Genomic DNA, 12,535 nt, shown 5'->3' with positions numbered 1-12,535 from the left:
GGACAAATAATATAGCTAGATTGTTTACAATCAATGGAATGAAAGAAGGGGACATCACTCTACTCTTTGTCATTGTGTTTTGACCACTAGTTGTGTGATTATTTTCCTCTAGATTCGCTCAACCAGACAATAAACATTAAAGGTAAATGTTGCTGCTCGAAGCTCGAAGAAATAAATAACAATGTAATATTGACGAATCATCTCATTCGTCTGTAGTGTTTCTTTCATCCTGTTTTGTTGATAAAGGGGAAACCCAAAACGTCCATTATCTGTTTTCGTATATTAAATTAAAGCTTACATTCAAATTTACATTGTTATTTATTCCTATCTATAGATAGAACAAAGTTGACGTCACTCGGGTCTTTGTTATTGTTTTTTGCCATCCATGTTTATGAGTAATTCTCACTAAACTGTATTAACCAGACTATAAATGGTCAAGGTGACACATCGTTTCGTGTGTTGGTCCGTTATAATTCCGGATGGCAATGTTGTGAGTTTCTTAGCCAACCGCATACTATCTATCCCGTGCAGTTTGATTTTTCTGCACTCATGCCATTGTTTACATTTGGACGACTGTCCACCTCCACAAGATGTCAAAGTATGGACTTGGCTAAGAAGCTCACTTCATTGCCATCCGGAAGTAAAACGGACCAACACACAAAACTCTGTGTAACCATGAGCGTTTTTGGTCTGGATAATACAGTTAAGTGAGAATTACTAATAAACGTGGATAGCAAAAAACAATAACTAAGACCCGAGTGACGTCAACTTCATTCTATTTATATTCAGGAGCAAACAATGACAACGATTGGCAATGATTTGCTAAAGTAACCGAACTACACATGTGTTACACATTGGTTTGTGTTTTAAGTTAATAATTACTTAACTAGTTCTACCCGTGACAAATCAATCGAACCAACACACAATAGTATTTGTAACCATACATGCTTATAGTGTTGTGTCTGATTGAGAGAATTTAGTGAGAAATAATTACATCCTATGCATTCATGTTTTTCGTGTTTTTGTAATTGGATTCAATAGTCTGATGTCACGTCGGCAAGCAACGGCGGCCATCGTGGTCTAAACAGAGAAAATCGGCACTTGTTATTCTTCATGCTGGCTCGAACTTTTCATATGTCTTGTGATCAGAATGTGTAAAAGTCAAAACATGATCAGCTTAAAAAAATTTTTTTTCCCTCTGGATACGCTTTTATTTCATAAGGGCGTCCGCCATTGTTCCGATAGTTTAGAGCCAGTTATTAAGTTACCATGTGTCATTACCTGGGAAGTGACGTTACGACTGTTGGCGCGTATTGGTTGAAGAATGATTTTGAGCCCTAAACGTTCCGTGTTCGGCATTTTTTTTTTTTTGAAACTGTTTTATTCATTTTCTTTTGATATGAAATTAAGACGAAATAGGTACATTGTCGGCTTTCGGCTGTTTGTCCTGCACACGGGGATCCCTCAAATCCAATACAAACAATGTTAATGTAACTCATTACTAAGTCATGATCCAATTGTAACGTTTTCCCAATGTTACCATCACAGTACATCAATACCAATCATGTAAAGATAGTATGAAGTTAACGTCACTCCGGTCTTTGTTATTGCTTTTTGCCATCCGCGTTTATGAGTAATTCTCACTTAACTGTATTAATCTGACTAGACCTATAAACGTTCAAGTTTACACATATTTTTTTTTTTTTGTGCGGGTCCGTTATACTTCCGGGTGGCAATGTTGTGAGCTACTTAGCCAAGCGCATACTATCTACAGTGTTTAATCAAAAGCAAGGCAACGTAATAGTCAAAAATCTTTTGTGATAGTCTTCGAGTTTTCCCCGTGAGGCGAATATTCTTTTTTTTTTTTAAGAGCCCTTTAGGGCCGTTCGTATATAGAATTAGAGTTCTACATTTTCAGAAGAAAAAAAAAAAAAGAGAAATGAACAAAACTGAAACATTCCAGGTTCAAAGCCGTTCAAAGCCAGTAACAAAAACAATAAAAACATTAATGTTATAAACTCACTCTACCCTAACACCGACTATATCCGTAGTTTACCCGGGTTACTTTTACTCCATGCCAATTTATTACATTTTTTTTCTGAGACAAATTATAGGCGTAGTATCAAAGCTAATGTTTTTAGTTTTTACATGTGTTAATAATAGTTGAATAAAATCTATCTATGTACATACTCATTTTTTAATACATTTTTTCCAATTTTGAAAAGTAGCAGAAAATCGCTAGGGTTGAGTGAGTTAATCATTTCATTATTTTTATTGTTCGCTGAAGAAGGATTTTGAGCCCGCAACGTTCGTGGTTAGTACTTTTGTTCTTTTTCGGAGCTGTTATATTCATTTTTGTATATAACATTTTTACAGTCCACAGCAGCTTATAGCAGCTCTGTATCACTATGACATTTTCTCAACAGTAGTTTTTTTTTTTTGCTATTCTTTGTGTATGCCTATGATAGTTCATTCTAAAGATGCTATTCGATCTATTGCAAATAGATAGAAAGCGAGAGATAGAGATAGAGATAGATAGATATAGATAGATAGATAGATAGATAGATAGATAGATAGATAGATAGATAGATAGATAGATATATAGATAGATAGATAGATAGATAGATAGAGAGTGTGTGTGTGTGTGTGTGAGAGAGAGAGAGAGAGAGAGAGAGAGGGAGAGAGAGAGTGAGAGAGAGAGAGTGAGAGACAGAGAGAGATATGAGGAGAAGATGAAAGAGATAGGCCTAATCAATTAGCTACTCGTGGTTTCCCACTAAAAACGATGTTTTCTTCTTACCAGGGGAATGATCCGAAACGTTCGACTGGGACATGGACTATTTGACCTGATCAGGCAAGAACGAATGGCTAAGGTATTGACGTCTTAATTGCGGATATGACGATAAAAAATATTATGATTTCATAATATTTTTATTTATTTATTTGTATATATTTGTTGTTGTTGTTTTTATTCTTAGTTTTGATGTTAAGCATCTATGAGGCTGAACCAATTGGTCGTTTTAGCAACGTCGACACAAAACACTCCATCAAATACGTGCGACTATGTGGTCTTGTGGTATGACACTCGCTTTCGGATCGGAAGGTCCTGGGTTCGAGCCTCGCTCGTTCAGCGCATAGATGAGTCCTTGGAAAAGGCTCTTTACTCACATTCTCTCCCGAACTCAGGTGTAAAATGAGTACCTGGCCGTTAACAGCGTTGTCTGTGTCCGAAAAAAAATGTCATATCGCCTAACGGGCGTCATGTCCCATCCTACATGTTACGTGTTGCTATTGGCCAGGGATCCCTTGTACAGCGCTTTCAGCACTTTTAGTGGATATTGCCCAATATAAAAGCTCATTATATATATATATATATATATATATATATATATATATATATATATATATATATATATATATATATACATATATATATATAAATATACTATGTTATTTTGAAAAAAAAAAGAAGTAAAATTGGTTTTCATCGGTTTCTTCAGGTTGAATAACGATAACCCCTCCCCTCCCCCTCCCCTCCCCCCCCCTCCTCCCTCACCCCCTAAACCTTCGACCTAGCACACATAGAATTGTAGGATTGCTTCTTCAAAAAGGTTCAAAAGGATGTGGAAAGTGCATTAATTTTGTCCTCACCTTTTCGACACATTACAAAGTTACAACTACTAGATTATGATGCTATATCGTTTGTTTTTGGTTTATATTTCATCATTTGTAACACCTAGAAAATGCTGAAACCCATTTTTTAAAATCAATTTTTCAAAATGTTTTAGTATTGGAGTATTTTTGTGGGGGGAATATTACGAAAACGACTATTTAATTTGGAAAAGCCTCATGGATTCGTTACCCATTCTTAGCTCTGCAAATATTCGTACATAGGTCAAATTCATTCCCTCTACGTGCAGCATGTCAAACGTAACTGGCTTTGGACTCGATTTGAAGTTGTTGTAATAAACAATATTTTGCATTAAAGTAGTCCTTCGGAAGACAAGACGCTAGTCTTAGTAGAGTACTTTCCGTCAGATCTAACAAACTCAGCTACCCAATCATTGCAGGGTGGACAAAGGGGTCAGAAAAAAATCTCGACTGCACCCGGGTCGATCTTGGTCTCTTTGCGTGTGAAGCGATTGCTCTGGTCTCTTGGAACCCCCAATATTTTGCGTTGGTTTGAGAGTATTTCTATGCTAACGATGAGATCATAACAATTTAGGTTAACCCTCACCTTACCATCTATGGATAGTATGCACTTGGCTTAGAAGTTCACAACATTGCCATCCGGAAGTATAACGGACTAACACACAAAACTATGTGTAACCATGAACTTTTATAGACTGGCTAATACAGTTCAGTGAGAATTACTCATAAACGCGGATGGCAAAAACAATAACAAAGACTCGATTGACGTCAACTTCATTCTATCTATAGCAAAATCGTCTCATTTGTTACAACACAATATTGACATTTTTTCTTAGATTAATTTTGTACATCACAATGATCTTTTGTTTAATTAATAAGAACATAAAGTTGTTTTGTAGAGAGATTGTTGGAGTTTTAAAAAAAATATTTTTATGCTGGGTAAACCTGCCATTTTTGGGAAAATACCGAAAATGATCGGTAAGGAGAGAGTTAACAGACCTGCAAAGTAGTACTCGTCGATTGGAATGTTGAATTGTTTGATTGTTTTGGGGGTTTTTCTCTCCATTATCAGAAAGCCCAGGCCGTGGCCCAGAAGAAGAAGCATCTAGAACAAGCCCGTAACCAATGGCAACCACCACGAAACAGCTCCAGTGAGGAGGATTCTGACGATGATCTTGATAGGGACGAGGATTTGGAAAAGTAAGACTGGAGAAGATGGGTTTTTTGTTGTTGTCGCGGTGGTGGTGGTGGTGGTGGTCGCGTTGATAATGGTGGTGGTAATGGTAGTGGTGATGGGATCTGGTTGAATATTAATCTATCAATATATTATAACCAAAAAGCTCAAATCCTATGTAAATCTGTTTTCTATCTCTCTGTCTCTGTCTGTTTCTATCATTTTCCATCATCCAAGTGTCCCGTTTTTTCAATCGCTTCTATCCATCTATCGATCCCTCCAACTACCCTTCAAGAGGTATTTTTCTATAAAATTTTAGCTTTCCCAAAAGGATAATCGTCCAATTTCCTCTTTAGGTGATGAGATAAAAAAACAACAAAAAACCTGTTCATTTCGTGATTAAAACATCCCTGGAACATTTCAATTAATTCCCAAATATAAGTAAGACGATACTCTATTTTTAATTGAACAAACTTCACAACTGACACTCAATTTAGTTTGCAAGTTTATCCCAGTTACGAACTAGATAAATACTTAAAAATAATGAGATATTTTCTTCCTTGTTTCTTTACAATACGCTTAAAAAGACCTTTTCTAGTCAAAATCATTGAGAAAAATTTAACTATTTTGTAGTGTCAATTTTGGTCTTGCACGGTGCTCTATTCTTCAATTATATAAAAAGTACCCCCCCCCCCCCCATTCTTTTTCCTCTTCTCATAAACTCTTCATTGGTTCAACGAATTTTTATTGTTATACAATTACAAATTTCATTATGTCATACATTTTCCATTTTTTTTTCACAACTTCATCAAATATCAAACGTCATTCAGATTCTTAATTTTTTCTACCAACAATTGAGAAGAAGCGCTTTTGTGTTTAAACACTAGTCATAATATATTTATTGTAAGTCATCAAGAAGCCATTAATTATGTAATGCCATTTCATGCTTTGTTGTGTTTAAACTGATCAACTTTGCCTAACTGATAACATAAGCAATTAATGCAACAACAAAAAATACGGATTTAAAATTTTGACCAGAAAACTCGTCCATTTAATATCAGTTGATGAAAATAACCCTAGTTTTAGTTTTTAAAAAACTCTCAAACCCGGGACTTCGTAAGTCCCAGATTTTGAGAATTTTTGCTAAGATGAGAGTCATTTTAATGGATCAATATTTTAAAGATGCGTTTTCTGGCCAAAATTTTAAATCATTTTTTATTTCCAGAGAACCTAGATACTGCAGAATCGACGCAAAAAAATATACTGCTTGGCATATAAATTTGAAAATATTATTTGATATAATATTATATCATATTTGGATTAGATATCCAAATAAAGAGGTCAAATTAAATGCTTTCGCTTGTGCTTTGTAATTCCCTTAATACCATCTGTGAGTCACCGCCTTGAACCAGTTATAATATTTGTATTTTTTTTTAATGGCCAGAAAAGTCGTCCTTCAAATATCAATCGATTTCAATGACCCTCATCTTGACCAAAAAAAAATTAAAAAACAAACTCTCATCACGCATCATGACAAAAACAAAACAAAACAAAAAACAACAACAACAAAACTCTCCAACGTGGGACTTCACTCGTCGCTGTGTTATTTCAATACCCAATTAATTAATAATAGAAAGTGACTGCAATGTTAAAATGAATTTTTAAGTAATATTCCTTGTCAGAGAAGCACAACATTCGTTAATTACTGTGTATTTGTCTATCCTAAATTGTTGTTTTTTTCCCCCCACTTTAAATCAAACTTAAAGGTTTCTTATCTTTCAAATTGAAAGGTTTCTTTTCACTTTAAATCAAATTGAACGGTTTCTTTTCTTTCAAACTGTAAGGTTTCTTTTCACTTTAAATCATGATCAAAATGTAAGGTTTCTTTTCACTTAAATCAAATTGAACGGTTTCTTTTCTTTCAAACTGTAAGGTTTCTTTTCACTTTAAATCAAATTGAAAGGTTTCTTTTCACTTTAAATCAAATTGAACGGTTTCTTTTCTTTCAAACGGTAAGGTTTCTTTTCCCTTAAATCAAATTGAAAGGTTTCTTTTCACTTAAATCAAATTGAAAGGTTTCTTTTCACTTAAATCAAATTGAAAGGTTCTTTTCACTTTAAATCAAACCAAAGCAATGATTCTTTTCGCTCAATTTCCACATATTTCATACTTTTAATGAATCTTAACATAGATACACATAATGTTCGCAGGTCTGATAACTGTTAGCAATTGTTGTGATGAATATTTTCCGTTGGTTTGAGATCATTTCCATTACAACAATGAGTTATCAGACCTGCACATAAATATACGTCGGTCTTAACTTTGTGTTGTCATAATAATATGGTCTAATTTCAGCATCAAAGCTAATTCCTCACGATATAATTTACTATGAAACTACGGTGCTCTGGTATAGATAGTATGAAGTTGACGTCACTCAGGTCTTTGTTGTTGCTTTTTGCCATCCGCATGTATGAGTAATTCTCACTAAACTGTATTAACCAGACTATTTAGCGTTCAGGGTTACACATAGCATTGTGTGTTGGTCCGTTATACATCCGGATGGCAATGTTTTGAGCTTGTTAGCCAAGCGCATACTATCTATATACTGAATATATAACTCACATTTTGCTTTCTTTTGGTGGAGGTCGGCTTGTATTTTGACGTAATTTTTTTTTTTTGGTCAGTGTCAGGCTATGTTTAACGCTTCAACGCTATTGGTCAAAAACACTGAGCAGATACTAGTGTTGTGTGGCTTTGAACTTATTCTTTGTCCACAAATCAAGGGATTTGAATTTGATAGATAATGCTCATACACTCACTCAATAGAGCGCAAATCAGAATACTGTTTGTGTCAATATTCCATGTATCGTCAACAGGGTTGCCAGTTTGGCATTTTAAATGCCAGATTCCAAAAATCTGGCATTTTTGAAAACCGTTTGGCATTAGAAAAATCATTTGGCATTTGGCATTTTCATTTGGCATTTTCTTTTCTTGTATATTATACTTCAAATGACACCTTTTCTTAATTATTTCATTACCCCAACAGGAAATTTAGTATAATTCAAAAAAAAAAAAGAAAAGAAAACACGCAAGCCACCAGGATATGATAGTAAATTGTCTATCAAAAGTGAGTAGTTTTCTTAGTGGGGGTGGGAGTCAACAGACTTTGGCATTTTTTTGAGTGTTTTGGCATTTTTTGAGTCTTCCCCTGGCATTTTGTTGAAAAATAATCTGGCAACCCTGATCGTCAATCGGTATTAACTTACTTAGGTCACCGAGGGTAACTTCGGCCACTGACTGAAAAAAAAAGATTGCTTAATTTAAAAGTTAAAGTAATGGGTGGTTATATATGTTGGGTTTTTGGTTATTTAAAAGGGAACAGCGAGGCTCAGCGGTACGGTCTTTTTGCTTCGTACCCGAAAGGTACCGAGTTCGATCACCCGCCCTAGCTCAATTTGCGGCGTTGCACTGCGGCTGATATCTGGGTTATTCCAGTCTTCCCTTGGAATAGACCATAGAGACACATTTCCCTTATGGGATGAATAAAGGGAATTTTATTTTTATTTTTTATAATTTTATTATAAAAGCGACATGTAAGTTAACTTTTGAAATAAGAAATCTCTCTCTCTCCCCCCCCCCCCCCCCCCCCCCCCCCCCCAGTAAGTGGCCTGGGTTTGCCTCAGTTGGCTAAGTAGCCCTGGTTGGCGATATTTTCTTTTTTTCCAGCACCGCGAATATTATAACCTGTTCACAACCATTGTCTTATGCCTATATAACACAACCAGTACCTTTTCCATTTTATATATTATTGTGTATGACCCATCTTTATAAAACAACATGCAGTCGAAATTTGGTCCACTGGGCTCACAAACTACATGGTGGCCCTAAAGTCTGGGTTTTAAAAAAATAACAAAAAGAAAAGAAAACAAACAGAAATTTGAGCATTTATGAAGAAATATCCACTAAACGCGCCTAAAATGCTATACAAGGCTGCCCCTAGCCAACATCAAAACATAACGTCTGGGATGACGAGACATGACGCCTGCTACGCGATATTATATTTTGTGTTTCGGACAGACAGCGATGTCAATATCCAGAGACTCCAAAAATCAACTCTTCGGGTCGCTCACAGAGGAACTCGAACCCTAGACCTTCTAGTCCGAAGGAGAGTGTCAGTATCACCAGACAGCATAATAGCTGCACATTGGTACCTGGTGATAATACAGACTTCCTTTTACACATTTTTTATTGAATTAGGATTTAAAATTTCCCATCACGTGACCACTTCGTTAGTGACGAAATGTGGCAGTCAGACATTATTTTTTTTACAATCTACAGCACAAATGGATGTATAAAAATTGATTGTGAAGTCTTTCACGTACCCAGACTTTGTGGTTTTTCTGTATAAGATCAATATAGGTTTTCTTGGCAATAGGTAAAAAAAAATCTCAGCTTACACCATTTTGGTGAAAATCTTATCATATGAAATCTCGAGGTCAAAGACTTCAAGTGAAACTTTTCCTCATAGAAACCCTGTCGACCTCATGCTGTTATCAGAAGACGGGTCAACCACACGCTCATACACAAATCATATTCCGAGTTATCATTTATTAACCCAATACAATAAATAATCAATAATAATGATATCTCAGCTACTTTGGCGCCAGCATGAGAGACCCTACCACCAGCGAAGATGAAGATATGACTCTCTCATCTAGTCAGTACGCTGGATCCAAAAGGTAAGATGACCAGGTTGAAACACCAATCAGGAGATAGGAAAGATTTGAACAATAAATATGGCAACTTTAATAATAGGGAATGAGATTAGCGGAAGAGTAGCGTCCCTTGATTGGACCTCAACTTACAGAGAGAACGTCAACATGGTTTTGCCCATGCGTCTCTCTTGTCCTCGCTTTCGGTGAAGTGTCTCCGGAAGCGAGGACTAGAGACGCATGCGCACAACCAACATGACGTTCTCTCTCTAATAATTTTTCCGCCGGTGACGTCCAATCAAGGGACGCTACTCTTCCACTAATCTCATTCCCTATATTTGCAAACCTTTATCTAAACAAAAGAACAATATCAGTCTCAATCTTTTTTATTTGTCAGTGTTAGTCAGCATAAAAAACTTAACTTGAAAGGTATGAATGATACAGAACCAGACTAAAGTAGTCCTTCAGAACCATTAGGTCCTTGGATTCAAAGTTTACCCCATTATCTATAATGATAATTATAATAATATAATAAAATATACCATAATATATAATAATAATAATAATAATAATAATAATAATAATAATAATAATAATAATGAATGATGAATGATGATGATGATGATGATGATGATGATGATATAATAATGATATGATAATATGATATGATAATATGATATATAATATAAATATAATAATAATAATATAATAATATAATATAATAATAATAAATAATAATAATAATAATAATAATAATAATAATAATATAATGATTATGATGATGATAATGATGATGATAATAAAATAATAATAATAACAATAATAATATAATATAATAATAATAATAATAATAATAATAATAATAATAATAATAATAATAATAATAATAATAATAATAATAATAATAATAATAATGATGATAACAATAACAATAATAATAGTAATAATAATATAATAATAATAATAATAATAATAATAATAATAATAATAATAATAATAATAATAATAATAATAATAATAATAATAATAATAATGGTAATAATCAATAATTATGATGGTGCAAATCATTATGTATAGGATTTACACACACACACACACACACACACACATTTATATATATATATATATATATATATATATATATATATATATATATATATATATTATATATATATATAGGAACGTTGAAACACGAGCTACTAACACGAAATAAATGACACTAGCTTATACTATTAGCCATACCTATTATGTTTTTAAATGCTTATCTATATTATATTATCTAGCTAATGAATATTTTACTTTTGTTTGCGCTCATAAAACAATAGATACGGCTTTTTATGTCGTCAGCCAATTTAAGAGTACATAATAATATTATTTCATTGGGCGGCGTTCTTAATTTGTGACCTTCGCTTCAAAAGGGTATTTATTGTGCTGGGGTGATTTATTTGCTATAAATTGAATTCATAATAATATTTAAAAAAAATAAAAAATTTTGTTGGTTTTTTGTTGTTTTTTTTTTTTTTTTTTTTTTTCAATATAAGAAAAATTGTTTTTATTCCCCATCAAAACGTTTAGGAATTAACCCTAAGTTTCATATTTAAATTTGAGGCTCCCGGCTATAAATACAAACTCCCAGCCTTTAGTTTTACCCCTAGACTATACCGCTTTTAGTCAGTGCGCCACGTTTGATGTGCACTTATTAGCAGGTCTGATAGCCCAATTCCTTATGGGCTCATTGTTGTAATGGAAATCTAAAGATAACCCCCCAAAAAATAAAAAAAATGACGCAAAATATTGTCCATTACAACAATGTTAAACTAGGCCCATAAGTGAGTTTGGATGTCAGACCTACATTTATGTACACATCGGTAACGTTTGATAAAATAAGTGCTATGTTGTTATTTTTTTTTATTAGGCATTTGATAAAGTTTTGTGGCTTATACTCTACATATGGTATCGTTAAGGTCTAAAAAAAAAAGTGTCTTTGAGTCGAGGCAGACTTATTTTGGGGGATGGCTTTTAATTATTTTTTTTCTTGTAATTTTCTTTCTTGCTTTCTCTGGCACCTTTCATACACACTTGTTCAGTTCTGTGTAATATTATTATGCTTTATTATGCTTTCCTGGACCGGAAAAATTGCTTTCGCCTTTTGACATGCTTTTTAAAACCGCAACTCAATGCTGCAGGTTTTTCAGGCTTTTAAAATTACACCGATTTCGTTTTATCATTTGGCCTTTAAAAAAAAACAAACAAACTTGGGCCTTTATAATAACGCAACATCCACTAAACGTGCTCAAAGCGCTTCACAAGGGGAACCTAGCTAGCAAACAACATTTAACATGTCGGACAAGACATGGCGACACCTGTAAGGTGATATTACATTTTTTTTCTGACATAGACAACGCTGTTAAAGGTTAGCTACTCATTTTACACCTAAGGACGGTGAAGAATGTCAGTAAAGAGCCTTTTCCAAGGACTCAACTATGCGCCTAGCGAGGCTCGAACCCAGGACCTTTTGATCCGAATGCGAGTGTCATACCAGAAGATCACATAGCCTCAAATTTTAAAAATAACATGAAGATTCCCTTCGGCCGATCTGGTTCTTTGTGTTTTAAGCAGCTGGAGTATCGTTCAATGTTACAGATATTCCCTGGAGACTCCGTCCAGGCTTTCATCCAGCACGAGGGCTGGGTCAGTGGCCAGGAAGAAGAAGAAGCAAGTCAGCCCTCGACCTTTCACCCCTCAACACACCAATCTGGCAGATGTGTCTGAAGACAACGAGAACTTGTCAAAGTAAGTGGGGTGGAAGAACTGAGGTAGAAAAAGTAGTATGGAGTCCTTTTGGAGTCGTGGATAGCTCATACAGTAGAGTCACGCTCTCTCTCTCACGAACACGAACACGGAAGCATCTTTGTCTTTATATTATAAACATTTCATATCATTATCTCTCTCTCTCTCTCTCTCTCTCTCTCTCTCTCTCTCTCTCTCTCTCGGCCAG

The 12,535-nt window shown here is 34.5% G+C and overlaps 1 protein-coding gene across 24 annotated transcripts in view; it reads left to right on the top strand.

The window, feature by feature from the left end:
• Positions 1-12,535, top strand: part of LOC144957124 (coiled-coil domain-containing protein 60-like) — a 75,511-nt gene that overhangs the window by 28,082 nt on the left and 34,894 nt on the right. For 17 of the 24 annotated variants that reach the window (XM_078888142.1, XM_078888144.1, XM_078888141.1 and 14 more), the window contains 3 exons: positions 2,804-2,873; positions 4,724-4,851; positions 12,181-12,330. In XM_078888142.1, coding sequence (XP_078744268.1) covers positions 2,804-2,873; positions 4,724-4,851; positions 12,181-12,330 — 348 coding nt within the window. Of the gene's footprint in view, positions 1-2,803; positions 2,874-4,723; positions 4,852-9,477; positions 9,565-12,180; positions 12,331-12,535 lie in introns of all 24 variants that reach the window. The other 7 variants (XM_078888126.1, XM_078888121.1, XM_078888125.1 and 4 more) reach the window with 1 other exon arrangement.

The sequence above is a fragment of the Berghia stephanieae genome, chromosome 11 (genome assembly GCF_034508935.2).
Source record: "Berghia stephanieae isolate SIO BIC M18660-M18661 chromosome 11, UCSD_Bste_1.3, whole genome shotgun sequence".
Classification (NCBI taxonomy): Eukaryota; Metazoa; Mollusca; class Gastropoda; order Nudibranchia; family Aeolidiidae; genus Berghia; species Berghia stephanieae.
Note: the sequence above shows the minus strand (reverse complement) of the source record. Positions and strands in the feature narration are given on the sequence as shown.